This window comes from Lacerta agilis, chromosome 2, assembly GCF_009819535.1.
Source record: "Lacerta agilis isolate rLacAgi1 chromosome 2, rLacAgi1.pri, whole genome shotgun sequence".
NCBI lineage: Eukaryota > Metazoa > Chordata > Lepidosauria > Squamata > Lacertidae > Lacerta > Lacerta agilis.
Window position 1 is genome coordinate 87,879,109 of NC_046313.1, and position 24,760 is coordinate 87,903,868.

The window sequence follows — 24,760 nt, forward strand, 5'->3', positions numbered from 1 at the left end:
TAACCCTGAAAACATAAGTTTATTGGTTAAAGCTAAACAGCAGTAAAACAAAATGCCATCCACCTAAATAAAAAAATTCACATATTTACAAAGTTTGGTAAATGTATAAGTTCTTCACATGCCGAGATTAATGCACAGATTAAAAAGTCGATAGTGGTTTTTGATGTCAAAATGCTGAAAGCAGTGAAGTATGCACAAAAAAAGAACCCACACTGAATTCAGCAACAGGCCAGTTTCTTTAACAGTAATTTGATTCTCAGAAGAAGAAGAAAAGTTGACACATTCCAGTTCAGCTTCCTTATTTTTAGGCACAACCCGAGTTGCTCTAGTTAAGTGTAGCAGTCTGTAGTCACTACAATAGCAAGTGATTGACTCTACAGCACCAACAATACAGGATTTATAGAAGCATATATGAAGTTAAAAATGCAAAAAAAGCTCAATTTGCTAATGGAAGCAATACTTGTGTCTATGCAACAGTGCAGCAGTTTGTAAGGCCATGGCAGTATAAAGCAAAACTGGCTGTTGTGGGGCACATTTGTATGTTAAGTCAACTTGGTCCAATTGCTGTTGCTAAGCTGCTGTAACTTTTTAATGAGTATTCATACATTCTGCCTGTAATCCACTCATATTCAGCTATTGCGGCTAATGTATGATCCCATGTTATTTTCCCCCCAGACCACCTGATAGCACTGTGGAGTCTTTTACAAACTCCATGTGATACTGTAAAGGCATGGCCTGTGGCCTTTTGGCATAGAGCCTTTTAAAGTAAGTAACACAGGAATGCCAGTATAAGATGAGAAGAGTTTTGCCATACATGCAGATTAGCAAAGGCATACAATACCATGGCTGATCGCAGTACTTGGGGGGTCCAGTATGAAATATCTGTCCTTTGAGAAACCATTTTGTCCTTGAAAGGCATATTATGAATGTGCCCTTAAATGTACCAAACCTGTGTTAACATGGACTCTGAAAAGTGCAACATCCAAGTACATGCAGGTGCTGCTTAAAAAAACAAACGAAACAATGGGGGCAACACAAGCAGGTGTACCATATATTTGTACGCATACAGTGGGCTACATCGACATTGTATGAAGAAAACCAGCCTTAACAAGTCTGTCCCTTTAAATATTGACATTGCCAAGAAGGTAAAGCTACAAAAGTAGTGTTACATTTTGATTCATACACCTCTATGCTGTGTAGAAGCTAACCAAGAAACAGGATCAGTTCATTGATTCTCTTGTGCTTCAAAACACCATTCAACATTTCTTAGCCTGTGGACTTTTACACATGATTACACACCGAGAAAGCAGGCAAATCTAGAGTTGTCACAATAGCCTAGGCATTTCCTAGCACCAAGTGCAAGTGTGCTCAATTATTCCATTAAGAGGACAAGCCAGATAACAATAGATTATTTTGTGCTGGGAGTCTGACACCATTAGGGTGCCATGCAGCCATACAGACTTTGCAAACCATTTCGAGGAACAAGGTGTGATTGTTAAGTCTCATCCGAGGTTCCCAGGTTTGTTTGAGTTGCTTGTGTGTTCAAACACTTGAAAGCTTTATTTCAAAAGTACTCTATTCCCCTTAAGAATTTCAGCATATAAAGTTATTAGCAATGACCTGCACAGATACAAAAGTTGACAATTGGACATTTCATTCATTAGAATGTAGGAAGTTTTGAGAAACTCAAGGTAATTTAGTGATTTAATATCTAGTGCCTGGCACTTTCCATTGCAAACCATTTTACAATACATAATCACATGCATCTGCGAGAAAAAAGTTAGTATCCCATTTAAACAGTGTTCGAAAAGCTTTATAAGCACAATAAAGTGGTGCTAGAATCCTTGTGCTGCCCTGTGTCAGCATCTTCAACGAGCCACTAAATATAAGAATTAAATAAGTTTGTTGACAATCAAATATAAAAACCTGGCTCAGGAAGACCAGAGAAGAAACACACTGATTTAATGATAGCCTTTGAGAGGGGAGAAGCACCCACTGCCACTGCTTAGATGAACTAAGAAAAAACATTTGCACGACTCATGACAACTCTAGCCAATTTTTATGACAGAAGTAGGAATATAAGTCTTCAGCAGTGCACATGGAGGCATGAACTGTGAAAAAAGGCAATTCCTTGGATACAGGAGGACTATCCTGAATAACATTTCATCATGGAAGGAGCAGACAAATCAGACTATGGCCAACTGGGGGTGTTATCGGTGATATTTCAGCTTCTTCTAGACTTTGAATGCTGAATAAGCCACTGAAGTGTGATATCTAGAAGAAAAAGAAACAGTTGTCATTTATCATAGATATTCTACTTCCTGCGGTTGAACATCCAATTTAAAAAGATTACACTTATCTACACAGATATATATTCAAAAAGTTAAGACTAGGGTCTACGTGTAAGTAATAATTTCCTTTTCCAGATTCGGGTGTGGGGAGGCCATAGGAAAATAGCAGGCAGGTGTTCCATTAATGATCCATTTGCAGATATACCTCATAGGTTTGCCAAGCTCCAGGACCCAGGCATCTTGGCAAAAGTTTTTTGGATAGGTTTCGGGGCAAACTATTACTACCTGTCCTTTCAAAAAATGCTAATAGTCAGGCAGGCAGGCAGCAGTTAGCACCAAAGTCACATTAAGAAAGGGAAACCTAATTAGAACAGAGGTGGATACTTAAAGAAAAAAATGAGCATGTACACTATGTTCTGCACAGCAATAAGTGTAGCTATATAAACGCTGTGTACATATACACACACCTCTCAAGTCACACAATCATGAAGAACATTGTAGGCACAGTCTATGCTATATATTCAGTCAGTTATAGACCTATAAACAACAAACTAAATGAAATTCTACTAGGGCCAGTGCTTGGAATGAACTAGTTTGGTTTAAAGAAGTCCATTGAATTAGTTCAAAAATCTCTGAACTACACCTGAAAGTTGTTCCCATAATCACCAGGCTGAATGTGAATTAATTTTTTTGGAAGTGCAGCTTTGAACTGATTCTAGTTCATCTTCAAGTTCCTTTTCTTACACGTGCTTCTTGACTCTTTAGATTCTTTGGGCCTTTAAGCTTGAAGATCATAATTGTTGGGGAAAGCTAGTCACATTGCTGTCAGTGTGTGCATATTTTGATGTTTTCTTCTTAAACTACTTTTATACTTCAGCACACCAGCTTGTAACATTCTGAATGCTGGAAAAAATGCCAAGGATAATTTGGATGACCTTGAACTGAAACAGACAGTTTTGTAAAGTGATGAACATGAACTAGAATTAGTTCCTTTAAAAAAATGAACTTTCCTAGTCCTGATTAGGGCCATATATTTTGCAGGGGGGACAGAAAGGAACTAGCCTAGTAACACATGGTAGACATAAACAAAAGCAAGAGTTAATTTTAAAAACTAGAATCTAAAAGATGGCATGCGGAATAAGCAGAGTATTAGGTCACACGAAATGCCAATTGTCAACTCCAAATCCTTTAGTGACGGCAAGCTGACTCTTAGGAGCAGCAACACTTAGTTAAGAATACTGAACAGCTGGAAGTTAGGTTGCTTCAGTGTCCCTCCCAAAAGAAGAGGGGGTGGAGAGACCCGGTAAAGCCATTCCCTGAATGGATGCCAGAGCCATCAGTCACAAAGGCACACCGCTCTCCCCCGCCACCCTTTTACGGAGAGATAGCCTGTGGGTGGTTCAAAAATGTATCAAACAGGACTTAAAAATGGAAACCAAGAACCACCCTCTGAAATGGACCTGAAGCTTCAAGAGAAGCAGACTTTGGTTTGGAGTCGGTCCAAAGCAAGCTGGCTTTACCAGACTATATTGCTTAACAGATTTCAGCCTTATTCACATTTTAAGTGAACTGTTTGTGATCAGTCTGTTTTTCCTTGTCTTTATATGTAGTTTTCCAATTACCCAGGTACTGCCATAGACCAATTCCACTGCTGTGAGCGGAAGAAGAGACAGAAGCATTTGCAGCACAGTGTCAGTTCAAGGAAATTCAAGGAAAGACACCTTATAGAGATTAAACTCTTAGTTCCCATATTTTAGCTGAGAAGTGTGACCTGCCAGTTTCACTTTTATGAAACCATATGTTTGGTCTATCTAGTCTCACAGTCAATTACACAGTTCTGAATTTATAAAAATGCTAGTATATGTGTTGGCATGAACTGCTAAATGTCTGAAAGGATGCATGCAGTTTTGCAAGAACAGCCTTTATGAATCCAATTTGTGCACCCAGTGGAAGTTAGCACCTATGCATTTTAATTACCTATATTGTCCTTTTCCTTGCAGGAAATGGAGTAGCAGCAGATTTCTCTGTCTTGAATAGCAGCCAGGTTCCTGGAAGAGAAGCAGCACAGGAACACATTGGTGATAGTCCCCAATTGTAATTAATAGGAATATTTCTAAGGTAACCCACTGGAAAGCCATCTTACCACTATTTCTAAGAATCCTATTACAATATGAAACTAGTCTCTTAGACAACACCCCTCTTACCATACCAAGTTTAATTTTGAACACAGCAAGTCAGCACAGAGCATCTTATCATATAATTGCTTAGTCACTTACATTTTTTCAATAAGTTGCTTCTCATCCAAAGCATTGGGAAGGTCTCTTTTGTTTCCAAGTACTAGAACCTGAAAAGAGAAGGTACTGTATTTATTTGCACCCAGTCTTCTTTTGAAGGCAGCTCTCATTCTGTTTAAAACAAGATATTTACTTGCCCAATTTCATATAAACCAGAGCATAGAGGGAATAAATCGGTATTGTGAAAGAACTAAAGTTTCAGGTTCTAGGCAGTTAACCTAAAGAAGGGCTGGGGGACCTCTGCTCTGTGGGCCTCATCAAGCTCAGGTTTTGTTTATCCATTTGTAGATGTAGTTTGAACTCAAACCAAACCTATGAAGACACTTCAAAGGGACCCCACACTGTGGCGCCACTAGTCTTCCTGTCAGATGCAGCACAGAAACTGCATGCAGAGGCAATAAAGGAGCAAGATGTGAGCACACCAAGCAAGAAGCAGAACCAGAGGTGTCAGTTTCCATAGCACCCTAGTCAGATTTGGTAAGTTTAGGTATATAGTGAGCTTCTTCAGCTAGCAGCTTTCGCTAACTAAAACTTTTTGAACACAGATTATCAAAACCAACCCTCTTTTCCCTTCTATGGAAACAGACAACTCACTGCCTGCTTAAATTCACCCAATGTAACAGGTTATTTTTTAAGACTTTTCACATTAACAGCTTCCACTCTGGGAAACATCTGAATAGTCTTCATGTTTTGAGTACACTGCTGTAGTGTATTAGTTCTACTACAGAAGCTTCCAGACAAGGATTATTACAAGCTCCCAGAAAGGGCTGGGAGAGACTCCTGCCTAAACTCTGGAGAGCCACTGCCACGCAGTATAGATAACCATGAGCTAGATGGACCAATGGTCTGATTCAGTAGACGGTCAAAAGCATGCTTAAGAACATGGAATGGATGGAGCTGCAGAAGCTGAACACAAGTGGAGCTTGACTGATTTGTGCACAAGGTAGAATTCCTTTCAAAACAAGTTAAAACCTTAAAAGTTTGTATGGGAAGAAGAGCCAGATGTTTACAACTTACAGGGATTCCTTGTAGCTGTGGTTTGTCTAATAGATTGTGCAGCTCATTTCTAGAGGCTTCTATTTTTTCACGATCCGCAGCATCCACCATATACCTGTTAAAGGAGTTCAGTAAGTGACCACCGGGTTTATACAATATAAAACATTTGTGCAAGACAACCCTATCTAAGCCAAAGTAACTCTAGCAAAATTGCCAGAGGTTATAAAATAGCTCACCAGTAACGGGTCAATGCTGTGGACATATGCAACCTGGTAAAGCCATAGATATTAACCTTAGCAGTAGCTGCTGCAGTAGGCAACTAGGCAGATTAGAGACTCTGTGCTGCAGTGTGAACTAGTTTGTGTTAAGAGTATGATCTAATGTTTGCAGTTTTGCTGGTATCATGCTAGGAATCCCTGTGAGGGGTTAAAGAACAATCAAGTGGATTCACAGGAAGTAAATATGCAAGTCTTATTTGCTAGAGAGATTGATAACTCTTTTGGGATCAGAGCATTCACTCGACTAGACGTTCTCCTCTGCACTGTATGTTAAGAACATGCTTTTGCTTTTTTTATATAAGTTGTGGTTTCAATGTTTTACTTTTATTCATTGGATGTTGCCTTGGAAGTCTAGTTAAAAGGTTTTTGCTCAATTGCTTACAATAAATATAAACTAATTGTCAAGCTTTCATTGACAAGCCATGGTATTGAGAAACTTCATTTTAAACAGCATCCACCATTTTTAGGGTATAGGATCCCAGGTTTTTGCAGAAGTACTGTGTACCTATGCAACACATACAGTCAGTTGTTGTTTTAAATGACATACTTTTGTAGTGCTCTGAAAAGCACTTTCGACTAATAGTACTGTAATAAATGCTACCAAGCAGTTAATGCATTTCTTTAGACAGTGAAATTTAACAGAGTTCAAAGAGAAGAAAACCCAAGCTTGCACAGTTTGCAAGCACATAGCTAAAGAGTTAAAGAGTAGAACTTAGCAGTAGAGTAACACACCTGAAGAACTAGGTACAACACAACAAATGCAGCCACAACCAAGTAACCACAAGATGTATATACTTACACAATAGCATTTACTCCTCTGCAGTAGCGTTCCCACATACTTCGGAATCGTGGCTGTCCTCCTATATCCCAGATCTTTTTTAAGAGACAAAAACGGAGAATTATGTCTGGAGGCTGAATACAAAAGTGCAACGACTAAACTTGATGTTATACAAGTCATAAAGGAAGCTATGTGGACCAAAAAACTGAAAGGATTTTGTCAGCCAGGAGGAGTAACAAAGGTTTTCCACTATATTGTTTTTTACTGCAACATGAAATTTGTTGTGGGAGATGCTTACATCTGTAGAACGAATGACCCAAGTAACAAATAGAGGACTAATCACTAATCACAGTTACAGTGACAAAACCTGATACAGGCAGCAACCTATTTGAGTGTGTTCAATTGATGCACAGCCACCGACGCAGGTTTGTTTTGGACCTGGGGGAGGGCTTATGCGGGCTCCATCAACGCATGGGAGAGCCAGGAACGCAACCCCCACATAAATAGGGGGTTACCTGCATATGCAATCAACACTCCTCCTATGCAGCATGAACAGCAGCAGCCGGTTTCAATGCTCTTTCTCTTTGTAGGCAGTTTGAAAGAGGTACATCAGAGCTCCAAATCTTGCCACTCTGCTTTCCACCAAAATGTCCACTGATGTGCTGAAAAGCTGCCCCACCTGCCTGTGAACCCTTAAGCATGCATCCTGCAGGCCCCACCTTAAGGAACAACTGGACTGATGGGGGTTGTGCATGTTCCCATTAACACTTTCCCAATAACTGCATGTCAGGGCAGCCAGGTCCTATTAAACACAGAAGTAAGACTGCACACTTAATCACCCAAGTTGCAGGAACCCATTGCCTGATTTCCTCTAACTACCCTAAAATGCATATAATCCTTTAAAAAAAGCTATCCTTCAATACTAGATATGGGGAACCTATGGCGCTCTGCATGTTGTTGACCACCACTGGCCATTGTGGCTGAGGCTGATGGGAGCTGAGAGCCCCTGCTTTATAATGTAATAATGATAGCAGCATCTATCTTGGGGGGGGGGTGTCAACCAAGCTTTGTGCCCTATGGCACAGTTGTCTTGGTAGCCTTTTAAAAGTTACCAATTGCTTACAGCCGACTATAGGAAGCTAGGATTCATATAAAACAGCGTAAATACCTTTCAAACTCGAAACAGCATCAAGTGTTGCACATAGTGCCCGTGCCCCTCTATTACAAATTTTGAACCCAGCAGACAATATTAATAGGATGATGGGTACGAGAAGCAGTCAGCTAAGGAGGGAATGAATGGGCGGTAGAATGGAAAGGTTTTATGCCCCCCCCAAGCTTGAACTGGTCTCCTTTCATCTGCTCCCTGGGAAGTGGTTAGCAGGACAATGTATTTGCCTTCATAAACTAGAAAAACATACCTTTATTGTGACGTTACCCTTGGTAACTTTCCGCATGTTGAAGCCCACTGTAGGAATCATATCCTCACTGAACTGACCTGACTGAGGAGAGGAAAGAGCACAGTCATTAGTAGGGGTCCGGAAGAGGATCTCTCAGGCAGCTTAATTAGCTCTGCTAAAGATGTGCCTACATGTTTTCCCACTGATGCAAGAATCATGGTTGAAGTGCCAGAGAAAATCAAATATGTAGGAGAGTTCTAACCAAGATTTCATGCTTCTTTCTAACATCCTTTTCAGAAGGAACAAGTTTGCAGTTGAGACAGTCAGTGAACAAAGATCACATGAGAGGCCATGAGCATCATCAACAGAGGGGAGGAGGGAGGGAAGGAAGGAAGAAGTCAGCATATGCTGAATCACATACAATGACCCCAAAGGGCCTGCAGATTTATGAAGGTAGCATGGGAAGAGTTCTCAAGCTTCCTAGCACTACCTGCAAGTTAAGCATGCCACTCCCAAAAACAATTTCCCTGCAATCATGTTAAGAAACTATTAGTCAACTTGGACAGAATGTCTCATCTTTTTCAAGTGTGTTATCTACCAGAAAAACAGTACTCCCAACTCCTTGGTGTGACAGGATAGTATCTGGAAGAACCTGAACAACGTATGCACATCATGGGAAGCTATACTAGCATCAAATTGCATAATTTCCAAGTATTAAACTTGAAAGACTACTCTGGGATGTGTCTGAGCCTGAAGAATCTGGGGAATATTTTTTCAAGGTAAGGTTTACTGTGCTGCAGATGGATTACTGTGGACCACAGCTGAGCAACAATGCTGGAGTAGTTTCAGATACCATGGGCTGTGTTTTACTCACCTCCAACACAGACATAAAACTCACCTGCAAAAGATTACTTAGGCAAAGCCCTGTATATACTATTCTCCCTTCAAGTTGCCTGCTCTTTTGAGACTAAAGAATACAAAACAAGGCTATCTCCAAGCTCTTTGGCCATTAGTCTGGTATAATATACAGGAAAGCCCTGATCCAGTCAGTGCATTTCAAGTCCAGTCTTGATGTTGCACTTAACACATTATTTTGTAACATTGTGACTGGTATGATTAGCTGCCACTCATCACTTCAGTTGTAGATAGTATGTTCTATGTAGACACGACGTATTTAAAAGCCATTCTACAGTGATGCAATGGGCCTTATCCCACATGAGACATTGGTAGCACTGCTAAAGCCATTTACAGGGCCGTCTTAACCATTGAGCCTACTGGCGCAATGTGCCAGGGCGCAATGGTCTGGAGGGCGCCTCTGCCCTCCAGCCCCGCCAGCAGCGCCCTCCGGCTGCCCGGCGGAGCGCGGGAGCGCGAACTGGCCGCTGCGCCACGCCATGCCCTCTGGCTGCCCGGCGGAGCACGGGAGCTGGCCGGTCGCACCGCGCCCTCCGGCTGCCCGGCGGAGCGCAGGAGCGCGAGTTCGCTGGTCGCACCAGGGCGCCTGATACGCTTAAGACAGCCCTGGCCATTTGTAAGTTTTTGCCCTTACCACTCAATGGACGCTTGAAGTCCTGCACTGTGCTGTGTTAGGGCTTTCCCGCCAATTTTATATTACTTACTGAAACACAGCTTGCTGTTATTACAAACACATCAAAGTAGTAAAGATTACACTATGATCACAGTGCATTGAACATGTCCTTGCACCTTAAAAAAGCAAGCAATTCAAATACCCAATACCGAGTAGATCCACACAAAGAGTTTGCAGTGATTCAATCAATTTGCTGAGTTATTAACTACAAGCAAGTACTTTTTAATTGTTTTTAATTGATAAATGTTTTAACAACCCTCTGCTCTTGTGTGACTAGCTATTGCTAAATACCTTGTTTTAATTGAATCCAAGTGACAACACTTGGAGAGAGACACACATAGATTGTTTTCTTCAAGTGTATCTTAGTGTACCATCACTAGGAAAGGAGAACATCAGATCTACGAGACACAAAGACACATTGCAGGTTTCTTCACTTTCAAAGCTATTATTATTAAGCACAACCACAGAAAAACAAATGTTAGGTAGGTGCCTGTTCTGCAGTCAAACCACTCAGCTAGACACCTGCCACTCACGAGTTGGATTCTACACAAAAAGGACCATGCCAGCATTCAACGCACCACAAGTGAAACTACATTGTACTAAGCTATAACATACTTTGGGGGGGGGGGCAAATATCCAAGGGGAAAAGCAGAAGATAGACACTATCAACTAGAAGATAGACACTACCAACTTCAAGCGATCCATGTCACAAATGAAGATGAGCACCACATGAAGACTACTGATGGAAATTATACTCTTCCCTATCATGCAAATGGAAGTATCTTCTGCTCACAATAGTGACATTTTGATCAACTGGCAGTATATTGTTGTATAAGCTTTAGCCAGTAGCTTTCACAAGAAAAGCCAGAAATGTTACAGATCGTCTTCACTGTCAAGCTCTAAACTAGGGGTAGGTATTGCCCTCCATATGTTGTAGACTACACTACAATTCTCATCCCTTACCATAGCTCATGTTGTATGGAACTGTAGTCCACAACATCTGGAGGGCACAACATTGCCTACTCCTGCTCTAAAATGGGGGGGGGGGGGAGAATTATTTATTTCCTGACTACAACCCACTTGGCAGCGCACTTGCAAAATGTGTTCAGCTCAGGTGAACCTTTAAACAGGTGATCTGTTAACCAGAACCAAAAGCACTACAGGAGTGGAAAAAGCTTAAAGTTGGCAGGAAAAGCAGTGAAGTCCAATGTGATCCTACTTCAACTTATATACAGAGTCACCAAATAAAGCAATCCTACAGGTAAGAACTAATGCTAAGGCTTGGAAACAATTATAAGAACAGGACAGGCAAGAATTAAGATGCCCGAATTTTGTACTTATCAGTCTCTATTCTGCCATGGAAGGGGAAAAACACTGGGCATTTCTTTCCATTCCGTATTCTACTTTGCTAGCTTCTCCTTTGTGTTCTTAGTTCACAGAGTTACCACTTCCTCAGTTTAACCAAATGAAATAAAAATCAAAGTGGTCATGAGTCTGTAATCCTACTCGTGACTAGGGAATCACCTGACCATTTAGAAGCAGGCAGCTAGAGACCTATAATCTCCGAGTTACTGGAAAATATACTCATGAACGTATTTTAAAACTGATGCTTCAAAGGAAGATTACAGCCAGGAAGAAACGTAAAACAACACTCATTAGATTTAGTGCTCCTTACACAGCTTTGTTATTTAGTCTGATCCTTTTTTTAATGTATTTTTATTTTGCTTTTAACATAACAAACAAAAAGAAACACTCTCAAAGTAATACATTAATAAATCAAATATACATACATATACTCCGCCGAGTATTGTGACTTCCCTCCCTGGTTTTACACCTTCTCTTCATTCTTTCACTTTGCTAAATCCATGTTTAATTTTGCCTAATTGAAATATTTTCTATTTTGTGCTCCATTATTACATTGCAAGTATTGTATCAAAACCTGTCGGTGTTACCATGTTTTTACAATAATTTTTAAAATAATCAATAAACTTACTCCAATCTGCTTCAACCCTTTGGTCGCTTTGGTTTCTTATTCTCCCAGTCAATTTTGCTAACTCTAGGTATTCCAGCAATTTTTATCTCCATTCTTCAATTGTTGGTAAATCTGTTGTTTTCCATTTTTGTGCTAATAAAATTCTGGCTGCTGTGGTGGCATACAAGAACAACCTGTGATCATTTGTATTGCAAAATGAAACAAGTTAATTACATTGACTAGCTGAGGACAGAATGCTGGTAGATCAATCTATTTTGTCATATTGGACTTGATTTGGTAAAATGTGAATATTTTTATCTACAAAAATAGGGTTTACTTTGGGATATGTCCAATGCCACACACATCAAGTTCCAATTGCCCAATGGGACTCTCCTTCTCCCCTCTTCTTCCAACCCTCTGGAGCAGATTCTGAGGGGTTGCAAGAGAAAGGAGAGAGGAAAGCTCCACTGAGCAAGCAGAAGTCTGCTGCAGTAGCAGAGCAAGTGTTGGATACACCCTTTTAAGCTCATGACAAAGCACATTACTATTCCAAAGAAGTTAAACAAAACATACCAGTTTTGGAATTATCAGAAGGAATACAGTTATTTCCATGTGTGGTGGACTTGCTCAACTCCAAATAATTTTGCAATGAAAGATTTAGAACTGAGATCGTTAACAGCATAAAATAACTTTTAGATCTATTGTATTTGTTAAAATGTGCAAAAGGTGTGCAAATAATCAAAAGTAATCTTGCATGTTACTAAATGCTGCCAGAATATGCATGTAAAGCACTGGAAACTGCTGACAGAGCAAAGTAGGAAAACAAGTTAGACGAGTGTACCACGATGTCAAAGTTAGCAAGTTGCATAAGAGTAGCAGAGAAGAGAATCATCCTTATGCATCTAAAATGCCTCCCTAAAATACTGTACTGTGATTATCTGTCAAAAAGCAGCAACAGGTGGAACATTACAAAGCATGAACACCTCCATGAAAAAGGTGAGGCTCTATGCCCTCACTTCCAGCATCTCTCTCAAGTGCCGAGGACGTACATATGGGAGGTGCCCTCAAGTTCAGAAGGCTGCCCCATACCGGTAGTTACCAAAGCACAGAAGACAGGAACCAAACCCTTGTTCCAAATGAACTCCATCAGAGCTGGTGAATGGTATAATAGATTGGCTTTTCTGCTTGGTTTTTAAATGGTGGTGACAGTGTTTAAGAGAACTTCCAGGCTATGCACCTTGTACTTTAGGAGGGAGAGGGCAACCCCAGGGCAGGCAAATATCTAAGAAACCCAAGGCTAGCAATTTAAACTCTACTGTCCTAAGCTTGAACTTGTTTGTGCATGGATGTGGGCTGAATGAAAGCTAGCATCTTTTCAAGAACTGAGCCCACTGTTTCTGGATTTGATGAAAATGGAAGATGGGCAACATCAGCATAATAATGACATCACATGCTTAGCCATCTTTTCCCATAGTTGCATACAGGTGTTGCAAGCATATGATAAAACTTTGCAGCACCTCCGTAAGGTCTTCCAAGAGTTGTCACTACACCACAGAACCATAGTAGCCCTATATAGATAATTCACTAAAACCATGCAAATGCATACCTAACTATCAGTCCATGTAAAGAATATGGTACTTGTCAGATCATAGTTTGCTGTGCTCAAACTGAAAGCAGTTAGTACACAAATTTTGCTCAACCCTCAAGTTAGTTCAGGGCATGTGTAGTCCGGGGAACCACCATCTAGAGCAATAATCCCTAGACAGATGTCAAACCTAAAGTCTGATCCAGTAGAACAAAGCAGTAAGTACAAGTTTCTGAAAGTTGTCCTATTGCTAGGCTACTGTAGTATGTGTGTGTGTGTGTGTGTGTGTGTGTGTGTGTAAATATCTATGTATGTATATTATATATATGTATTTATACACTGCTTAAACCTAAGCATTTCTAAGTATAAAAACAAACCATAGAGAGTAACACAATAAAAAATCATTGTAAAACTGGGAAAAACCAAACACATGATCTAAACTTGGGAGGTAAAAAAAAATCTTTTCAGAGCTCTAGAAACATACATCCATAGCTTTCTACTACATTTGGAACATTCCTGTTTTCCACACCGACAATTGCTAGTATCAGAACAAAGATTAATGCTGTTGCAATATTCAATTATGCAATAACAAGAATGTAATGAAGTATCCAAAAGAGGAAATGTTGCTTTAATGAGTGACTTCCAATACTCTCAGAGCACCATATATAGCAGATTGCAACAACACCACACACCCTAATCCCAAACAGTCCAGCAGTAATAAGACTCCTGGCAGATGCATGTGGCCAAATAATCAGAGTTTGAAATTAGCAGGGCGCCAGGCACATTTTGCCCCTAAAGATTCTCCATTTGCGAGTACCTCAAAAAGTCTGGGTGCCATTTTTTTACACCTGGCTGACACTCAAATATTACTGAAATGTACGTGCTTCGAAGCCTCAAAGTATATGTTAAAGATAGACAATATGTTAAGGAGTTTAACAATAAAGAGTAGAGTGTTTTGAAAACTGAAGTATGGTACCAATATTTTTTATTGTAAACACCAAATTAAACATGTATTAACAATTTCTGATAAAAATGTGATACTAATATGGCTCTTAAATGAACTGCGTATTAGTTCATGCTTATAAAAATAATAAAAGTGTTGCTGCTCCCCACCCCCCAAGGCGACTAGACATTCTGTTTCGGTGGCCACAACCCAGGTTCCAGAAGCCACTTGGCTCCTAGCTTTTCTATCCCAGTTTCTAACACTGCAATAATACTACTCCCCTCCAGCTCTGTAGTCCCAAGGCTACAAGCAGTTAGAGAGAAGTGTCCACTCTGGAAGGAAGTGGAAAAGCAAGTTCTAGTGCAAAAAAGTTGTGAAGTATAAACAGTGACATCTGGTTGTTGTTTTTTAAAGATTGTAATTTCTTATATAAGGGACGCGGGTGGCGCTGTGGGTTAAACCACAGATCCTAGGGCTTGCCGATCAGAAGGTCGGCGGTTCGAATACCCGCGACGGGGTGAGCTCCCATTGCTCGGTCCCAGCTCCTGCCCACCTAGCAGTTCGAAAGCACGTCAAAGTGCAAGTAGATAAATAGGTACCGCTCCAGCGGGAAGGTAAACGGCGTTTTCATGCGCTGCTCTGGTTCACCAGAAGCGGCTTTGTCATGCTGGCCACATGACCCGGAAGCTGTACGCCGGCTCCCTCAGCCAGTAAAGCGAGATGAGCGCCGCAACCCCAGAGTCGGGCACGACTGGACCTAATGGTCAGGGGTCCCTTTACCTTTACCTTAATTTCTTATATAAAGGTCTCTACAACACTGTCCCGAGTAGGACTTGAGGGTAAGGATCAATAAGCCATTTTACTCAACTTGATTCACCGGTACAATGCAGGAGTGTTCAATGATGCACACACACTGGTGTCAACATGGCTTTGCAATGTCCTCCCCTCCCCATTTTATTCTCACAACCACCCTGTGAAGTAAGATAAGACAGCGGCTGGCCCAAGTTTAGCCAGCAAGCTTCTTGGCAGAATGGGCATTTAATGCTGGGCCTCTCCAGGTCTAGTAGGGCACCGATCATCACTACAACCTCGAATCCTGACACAGTGATCTGTTTGGAGACCTATAGAGATGTTGTGGTCCTATTTCATGTCCCTGTCTTTTCAGATGTGGGAGCGATATGCAAACATGCACTTGGTTCTTTAGAACCTGGATGCCTTCAGTTATAAAAAGGCAAGCAGGATTATTGCATTCACAGTCATAACATTATTTCAATTTTAATGCGGCCTTTTCTGCTCACTGATAGCCTGTCAGGGTGACCATGGCCCTCCGACAGGAGATTTTAAACTAAAGCAAGCTCAAAAAGCATGGCTGCTGATGAACACATGTTGCTTTCAGAGCAACGAGTGATGTTGAGGAGCCAGGTCAGCTGATTGACGGAGGCATAAACACACCAGTGTTTGATTTCAGCATTCATGAAAAGCTACACCACATAAACATCTTGCACTAGAGTCATCAATCCTCATCAGAAGTGGCCAATTAGACAAGGGTCTCCTACAATAAGCTGCACAACCTTTCACTATGGTCTTGTCACTCTTGGAAGCCTGAACTTTCACTTGTTTTTTCCCCAGCAGCACAGAATTGTCGAGTTGGAAGGAATCCCAGGGGTAATCCAGTCAACACCTGCTAAGCTGGAATCTCAACTAAAGCATCCATCCAAACTCTGCTTAATAATCTGCAAGGAAGGAGATTCTATCACCTCTTGTGGGAGTCTGTTCCACCGTCAAACAGCTCTTACCGTCAGAAAGTTCTTCCTGTTTAGTCAGAATCTCATTACTTGTAACTTGAATCCATTGGCTTGGGTCCTACATGCTGCAGCAGGAGAAAACAAGCTTGCTCCATCTTCTATGTAAAAGCCCTTGAGATATTGGAAGATGGCTATCCTATCTCCAGACTCTTCTAATTCAGGCTAAACTCCCTCATAAGACTTGTTTTCCAGACCGCGCCATGTGGGAATCCCTTGCAAACGTAGTGCCCAGTGACAGGCAGTCAGGTCATGCATCCATAGCGGTGACCAGAGGAGGAATGACCGGTGAGAGGAGTGCAGAAAGAAGAAACGTCATGGTGCATCTGCAGCAGCACAGCTGGACACCTTCATCTACTCCAGCTGCAATAAAACATGTCTCTCCTGCATCAGTCTCTACAGCCACAGTGGGCGCTGCAACCTTCTAGCAACTTGACCTCACCCCCCAATGGTGCATTCCTCCATTGTCCCCCAAGACAGACAGATGCCAACTAGTGTTACCTCTGAACCCTAAACCTCAACCACAATTAGTGGAAACAATCCAGCTGCATAGACTATGCCCTGATGTTGGCTTGTTTCCGCTAACTATAGTTAGCATACCGGTAAATATAGCTTGTCCAGGTTTGGATGACGCAGCAAGCTGTGGTTAGTTTGAAAATGTAAGCAAAAGCTTTCATATCCCTTCTCATGGTTGTGGGAAGGAGAAATGTGAAGGCCGCAGAAGGCAGAATCAGAATTCAAAATGACCATAACAGATTGGAGAACTGGGCCCAAGCTAAGAAAATGAATTTCAATAGGGAGAAATGTAAGGTTCTGCACTTAGGCAGGAAAAACCAGGTGCACAAATACAGGAAGGGGGACACCTGGCTTACTAGCAGTACATGTGAAAAGGATCTAGATGTCTTGGTGGACCACAAGCTTAACATGAGTCAACAGTGTGATGCAGCAGCAAAAAAAACTAATGCTATTCTAGAAGTATAGTGTCCAGATCAAGGGAAGTAATAGTATTACTCTATTTTGCCTTGGTCAGACCACATGAAGCACTGTGTCCAATTCTGGGTACCACAATTTAAGAAGGGTGTTGACAAGCTGAAACATAGGCAGAGCAGGGCAACCAAGATCATCAAGGATCTGGAAACTAAGCCTTATGAGGAACGCTTGAAGGAACTGGATATGTTCAGCCTGGAAACGAGGAGATATGATAGCCATCTTCAAATATCTTAAGGGGTGTCACATGGAAGAGTAAGCATGCTTGTTTTCTCCTGCTCTGGAGGGTAGGACTCAAACCAATGGCTTCAAGTTACAAGAAAGGAGATTCCGAATAAACATTCGGAAAAACTTTATGACAGTAAGAGCTGTTCGGCAGTGGAACAGACTCCCACAAAAACTGGTGGACGCGCCTTCCTTGGAAGTTTTTAAGCAGAGGCTGGGTGGCCATCTGTCATGGATGCTTTAGCTGAGATTCCTGCATTGCAGGGGGTTGGACTAGATGACCCTTGGGTCCCTTCCAACTATTAAGATTTTATGATTCTATGAGGCTTCTGAGGCTTATCCCCGTAACACAAAGTCATGGTTTAGTGTTACATCATAACAAAACCAATGTCTTCTTAGATACGCTAGTCAATTTGTACACGTCTCACCATGAAATCGTAGTGACCCAAGTATTAATTGTTTGGATAAGCAGCAGATACAAAAACTGAGTATCTCAAGCTCCAGCTTGGGGGGAAAGACCCTCACCAGGGTTGCATGTGGCAAGCAACTCAGGGAAGCCAAGAGAAGCGGCAACTTCCCCCTCTTTGAAGCAAAGATGTCACTATAATCAACAAGGGTGCATACAAGCAGACAGGACGGTTTTTATTTTATTGCCCAAGAGATTTCTGGAGGCATTTGTGTGTTACTCAGACAGCTGAAGCCTGCAGCAACAAGTGTGCGGTGTCATTGCTACTTGTGACACAGCAGGAGGTATCTTACTTGTACAAGAGCCACGTCATTACTTCCCTCATCACTTCTATTTCCATCCACAACTGCAGCATGTTCCATCCTGCATAAGATGTCCAGGGGCATTTTAAGCAGAGAAAGACCTCTCCTCTCCAAAGGCTTGTCACAGCATTTTCGATGCCAGGCTTCTCAATGCTAATCCTACTGATAACAGAGAAACATCAAGTTGGGTAATTCCCCAAATGCCAAAAACTAGCACAGGGTTCCACAGTAGCCAGTCAACTACTGCCAAGAATATTCAGAAAAGGTTAGGAGAGCAGATACAGCTCTGCTTTCTCTTATCGATTTTAAAATCAGTATGCTGATATTCATAGACTGGTATTAGTTTGTGTTTCTAAAAATGCACCCCAAGTTTGCTAAATCCCAAGTTTTTGCTTAGCAACTGAAGATTACTTCAGCAGTCTTAAATATCTGGAGTTCAGATAGAGGAGGTTGCACTCACAAAGAAGCCAGACTCATACCCTCATTAGATCACTGTTCCTGAGTCATGCTATTATTACATCTGTCCAGAAAACAAGTAATGATCCAATGACTGGATAAGAGCCTACACCAAACAATGACCAGCCTTTCTCCTAGAATTGAAAGATTTGAGAATCCAGCTCTCAAAACATTTAGTCCCAGTATGGAAGCATTTAGGCTAGCTTAGCTCCCTTGAAGTTGCTCAGGCAGGCACTTGGAATGATAATGTCCAGCTGAAAGTACTTTTTTTTGTTAAAGGAGGTTGTAATATATTCCCAGCCCACACACACTATCTTACTTTTACAGTGAAATCCTAAACATGCATACTCGGACACAAGCCCCTCTGAATTCAATGAAACATACCCACATGTAAGCTTGTAAAAGACTGCAGCCTTAAGTCATTAAGAGAATCAGCTTCCTTCCCTACTCAAGCTTCACATGCCACACTAATATCCCTGACCTTATTATTGATGGAATGTTAATAATGCAGGTGGTTAATATGTTGTTCAAGTTCTGGTAACGTTGTTGTTGTTGTTTAGTCGTGTCCGACTCTTTGTGACCCCATGGACCACGAAGAGTCGGACACGACTAAATGACTAAACAACAACAACGTTACCAGAACTGGTAACATTAGGCAAGTCTTTTCTATTAGCCATTTTTATATTTAAAAATAATATAATATATTAATAACAGTGTTCTCAAAGCTACCAACATGAGTCTGACCATACTGCCGGAGGCAGCGGAAGAATGAGTGCCTGGCGTGCTCTGGTCCATGAGGTCACGAAGAGTCGAACATGACTAAATGACTAAACAACAACAACAACATGTTTAACTGAAATCCTAACTACCAGATAACCCATATATAACTGAGCTGTCAGGCTGGCAAGTTATTAGCCTTCAATATTTTATACTTACCTTGGAAGGATAGGGAACTTCACTCTTGGCCAGGCTTCCTCAAACTCGGCCCTCCAGATGTTTTGAGACTACAATTCCCATCATCCCTGACCACTGGTCCAGCTAGCTAGGGATCATGGGAGTCTGAAGGGCCAAGTCTGAGGAAGCATGCTCTTGGCAATAGATCCCCAATACCAAGGCGAAGCACAGTGGATTGTACCCACCCAGGTTTTACTCAGGATAGAGCCACTGAAATGAGCAGACCTAGGTTAGTCATTTTATTAATGGGTCTATGGTATGACTTATGTTTAACCCTGTATTTTCATAGGTGCTTATCAGTTGCAATCATCACAGAATAAAGATTCCTATTATCACTAGCATAGTCCAAGTGACAGAAACACAAACCATTGAAGTTTAATACTGAAGCCAACAAAGCTCTTTTATTTCACACAAGAACAAGTTTGCAAGAATACATATTTAATAGATTTCACCCAGTTAAGTCTAGAGATGTGTTAGATCCCAACCAAGCAGTAAGTTACACAATTTCAATTCAAAGAACCAATCTTTCCCCCACCCCTTCCACTGAATGGTACTTTTCTTTAACAGGCTGAATGATTAAATTAAATTACTGGTATTTACTTTTTAAATGCAAAAGAACATTACTTCTACATAAGAAACTGACACTCTTTTAAATTGGGCTGGAAAGATATCCAATTCTTTTATCACCTAGGCACCTTGACTTCCAACAGTGGTTTCTATGATTTGGCAAGAGAGAACGATTCCCAGTACAGTATTCAACACATACCTGTCTTATTTTATCCCTGTTTAAGCTGTAATATGGCAACACTCTTTTGGTGGGTGGAAAACAAGCAACTCTCTAGTTTTAAATATTTTATCAACTTCAGTTCCGTTTATAGGAAGAGGAACAGTAAAATTTTCCATAGAATCTGCTATACATTCAACCAGGTCCCCTTCCTGAGATTTGCATTGCCAGTAAGAACAAAAAAGTTCTGCTTAAAGATATATCATCCAATAACAACATGTTTTTAACAAATTCCACCACATGTGCCAAGTTAAAGCTAGCTTCCAATTTACCTGAAAGGTTTGGATAAAATATTTGTTTACATTGTAGATCTAAATACAGTACTACCTTTAAAGAAGTCATTGTATCTGAAGGATGGCCAACCTGCAGTTCTCCAGATGTTGCCGTTGTCATGCAGCAACATCTAGAGGGCCACTGGTCGCCCACAGAGCATTATCACAGAGCAAGCAGCTACCAAGCAATCACTCTTCCAACATAGCCCTGTTGCTTCGCCATTATAATTCCATAATTCGTTCATTCAAAGTCAGCAACATAGCAGATGTGCCCTGTAGTCCTGAAAACAAGGCAGTCAAGGACTCAAAAAACAGGTATTAATGGAATGATGCATCAACCTCTTGGCCATATTTTGTGCATTTAGTGTTTGTTTTTGAATTAAGAAGTCTTCAGGGCAAGCACACCCTTTGGTAGCACTCAAGAACAAGCACACACATATTGTCTTTTGGGTGGTGGTTCAGCACTTGCTTAAACTATCCCTATTCACAAAGCTTTGCTTGGTTTTCATTTATTTGATAATTGCCCCCCAAGACAACAGTATGGGTTGATTTCAACCTTATGTGGTCTGCTTCCCTCTAGCACCGCCTAAGAATCCCCATGATCCATCAAGAAGTATAAAAATATACAAAGCAAGCATGCATGCATAGGAACTCGCATCAAGGCTAAGTGTTATATCTAAGCTAAGCTATATCAATAATCTCAGTAGCTGATCTACCATAAATCGGGTACGGGTCTGTCAATAGACCAAGACTTAAATACCCAGTTCCTAGGCACTGCTGCACACACATATCCCCAGTGAATAAGGAGAACATGGGTATGACCATCTTCTGATTATATTGTTTTTCTCAGCTAAGGTGAGAAGATATCCCAATGCAGGTGCTGAACCTGGAAGCTTTGGAATACAGTGGTACCTCGGTTTAAGAACATTCCTGTTTACGAACTATTTCGTTTACGAGCTCCGCAAAACTGGAAGTAGTATCCCGGTTTGCGAACATTACCTCGGTTTAAGAACAGAATCCGAATGTTGGAAGGGCACTGGCAGCGAGAGGCCTCATTAGGGAAAGCATGCCTCGGTTTAAGAATGGTTTCGGTTTAAGAAAGGGCTTCCCGAATGGATTAAGCTCATAAACCAAGGTGCCACTGTATTTAGAAGTCATCTCAAATCAGCCCATCGTTATTATGGTGCATATGTCTACCGCACAATGATGTTCTTTGAACTTAATGAACACAAAGCTTAAGTCCAAAACGTTGTTGTTGTTGTTGTTGTTGTTGTTGTTGTTGTTGTTGTTGTTGTTTATATACTGCCCTTTATCAAAAGATCTCAGGGCAGTTCACAAGAAGATATTTAAATCATTCTAGTTGTGTAGAAGTATTTACAGATGCAATATTTTCAAGACTCAAGACATTTGCATGAAAAAAAATGACAACTTCATCTATTGACCTAACCCCTACTAATTTGGGAATAAGCCCTACTAACTTCAACCGAACTTATTTCCAAGCAAACATGGTAAGGATCACACTCTTAATTTTCCAAACTATTCCTTGCTCACTCTTTGTCATAAGCACTAATGTTAGAAAAGAAAATGTGAGTAGTTTCAGATCTCATTTAGAAGATCCCCTCAGAAGTTTCATTACTGTGTTTGAGGCAAGGTCTAAGCAACAAACAGGACAAAAATATCTACAAGCAAAGCATATTACACTCCAATGGTCTGCCAAGCCAGTACAGCCCAGAAAGCATTTCCCAGGCCTGCAAGGAAGCTGTTTTGTTGTCTTTTAGAACCATATTACGGACTAAATTTATCCAACAAACTGCCACCGTTAAAACCTACAGAACTGACAGAAGCAGCATGCTGCAGCAGTAGGCCTACCAAAGGCAAAAAACGATCTTAAATGTAGTAAGTGGAGGCCAGTGTGCCCCTCAAAATAAGAGCACTGTTTTATATTTACTCTAGCAAGATAATGCTGCATGCCCCTGATAATGACACACACAATCAAGAAAATGTAGCATCTTGTTTGTTGGAAGTGATGCAATCAAGTCATTTAGAAAGACATCATCAAATCTTTTTATGAGGCAACTTCAGCATAGATAAGCAAGTTAATGGCTAAACCGAAAGGCACATTCTGCAGCTCAGTCCATTGTGGAAGGTTTCTTGCCCCATCCCAAACAGCAACCTGACCCCACCCTCCTATTGTTAATGCACCAAGGGGGGGGGACTACTTTGACCTACCAGGAGAATGAGCTGAATGCAATTCACCCATCTCTGCTCTCCCAAAGGGCAGACACTCAAGACAGAGCAAGCCCCTTTATTCAGAGCAAAGTATTCCAAATGGATTGGTCCTGATTTTAAAATAACTATAGATATCTATAGATGGCATAATGATATATATACACACACCAAAAACCCTGGAAGAGAAAATGATGCTTTACAACTAGAATGCAAATATAAAACGTCAGTTAAAAAGATCAATATCTATAATATGTGCTAATTAAGATACCTTGAACACATTTTAACCATCTATTGTATTCCTAAGCAGTAAGTAAAGTATTTGAGGGCCTGCACTTTCACACATATGTAAGGTAAAACTTACTTTATGCAACGGTACTCATGGATTTAACGGCAACATATGTCTGTTTGCCTGAGTGTAAATCCTAATGAAGTTAGTAGGAGTTACTTCTGTATCAATTCTGTTCAAGCTATGCAGTCTAAGTGAACTTTTCTGCTTACAAGAATGGTGGCAATAAATAATAAAGACAGACCTTCTATGGATATCCCTTGCCCTGATTAATGAAACATAACCCTAATCAGTCATTACAGGGCCCCTAGACTCATTTAGGGGAAAAGAGGTATGCCAACCTGATACTGAAATGATGTTAATACAGTACTGGCAGCAAGCAGGCCTCGCTGGGGAGAGCCCTCCATAGACGCAGCCAAAAAGACAGTGCCACCACCTTCCAAACTTCTTTCAGAGGAAGTACCTAGAGAAGGGTCTCAGATGATACATGTTCAAGTATACCACAAACTGCTCAACTGTTGCCCTTCAGAGAAGTCATCTTAGCAAGGTTTTTTTACCCTTAAAGGTGCTCTAGAAATACCTTCAAGCAAAATAGATAAAATTTATATTTTAAATGTCTTGAAGAGCTCAGACATACATAGGGTTTCTGGATAGCCTCCAAATATTGGCTAGGCCCATCCTTACTTAAACTCATGTAGCACCTTAAGACCACTCTTGAGTGCACACTGGTCTTGTATTATTAATCTTGAGCAACATGTTCAACTGTTAATTTCCTCCAGAGAGAGAAAGGCTCAGGAAGTCATCTCCAAACTAAAGCAAAGTCAGGTAAAACCAGGCAGGCCCTTGGTCCCCCCCACATCACTTGGCACCTACAAACACTTGGGGAGAGAAAAGTGTTCTCCTTTGGGAAAGTCACACCCACAGAGAGTCAGGGTTATAGCAGCTTCAGGGAGAAGAGTTGCATCTTCTTCTTTCGCCCATCCCAAACAAGGCTTGCTATGCAAAGAGCTTCAGACCTGCCTAAGACATGACTGGGCTGGGCAAGGCAGGGTACCACCCACCATTCCCTAGTCCAGCCCTCCTCCAGGACTCCTTTCATCCACGTTGAGTGTCTGGAGGCAACCAAGTGGGCGAAAGCATCACCTGGCTCAGCCCCACCCCAACCTCCACAGCTCGCCGAGGTCCGGGGGAACAGCAGAATTAAGTCCCTAACCTAAACTCTTCTCCTGTCCCCTGGCTGTACCGCTTAACATGTGAGCGAGATGCACGTCTGAATGCCACCCCCACCCAGGAAAGAAAGTGGAAAGCCCCTTTGCCCTATCCGAAGGCCTTTTCCCTCGCATGCTCCCCCAAAGTGCTGGGATTTTTAACCCCCGCACGGGGCAGAACTCAATGGGCTGCAGGAGGCGGAGAGAAAGCCTGGGGCGGGGCGAGGAGTCGCCTTTAAAATGACAATTTGGTGTTCCTGTTCTCCCACCCACCCCATTAAAAAACCACTCTACAACTAGTGGACAAATTAGTGTGCATGCATGCATTTGAGTGGGGCCAAGGAGGGGAGGAGCGACAGCAGCCGCCCATCTCTCTAGCTCAAGCGGGTATCAAAGGAGAGGCGGGAGGGGGGCAAAGTAGGGACTCCCCAGGGTGTGAAATCACACATCTCACCGCGATGACGTTGACGAAGGTGGTCTTCCCCGAATACTGCAGCCCCACCAGCGTCAGCTCCATCTCCTCCTTCCAGAACAGCGACCGGAACCAGTCCAGCAGCCGAGACAACAGCGCCAGCATGATTTGGGGGGGGGGGGGGTTGCAGGTGGTGGCAGCAGCAGAGGCAGCGGAGGCAACCAGGACGCTTCTTGTCTCCCTTCCCTCCCTCGC

General features: G+C 41.7%; 1 protein-coding gene across 1 annotated transcript; it reads right to left on the bottom strand.

Annotated features, from left to right (window-relative positions):
- Positions 1 to 24,707, bottom strand: ARL8B (ADP ribosylation factor like GTPase 8B). The gene is made up of 7 exons (XM_033141175.1): positions 24,548 to 24,707; positions 8,056 to 8,136; positions 6,659 to 6,732; positions 5,603 to 5,696; positions 4,568 to 4,635; positions 4,269 to 4,339; positions 1 to 2,274 (listed from the first exon to the last, which is right to left on the bottom strand). The coding sequence occupies exons 1-7, from the start codon at positions 24,668 to 24,670 to the stop codon at positions 2,225 to 2,227; spliced, it is 561 nt and encodes a 186-aa protein (XP_032997066.1). The 5' UTR covers positions 24,671 to 24,707; the 3' UTR covers positions 1 to 2,224.
- Between the last annotated feature and the right edge of the window lie 53 nt (positions 24,708 to 24,760).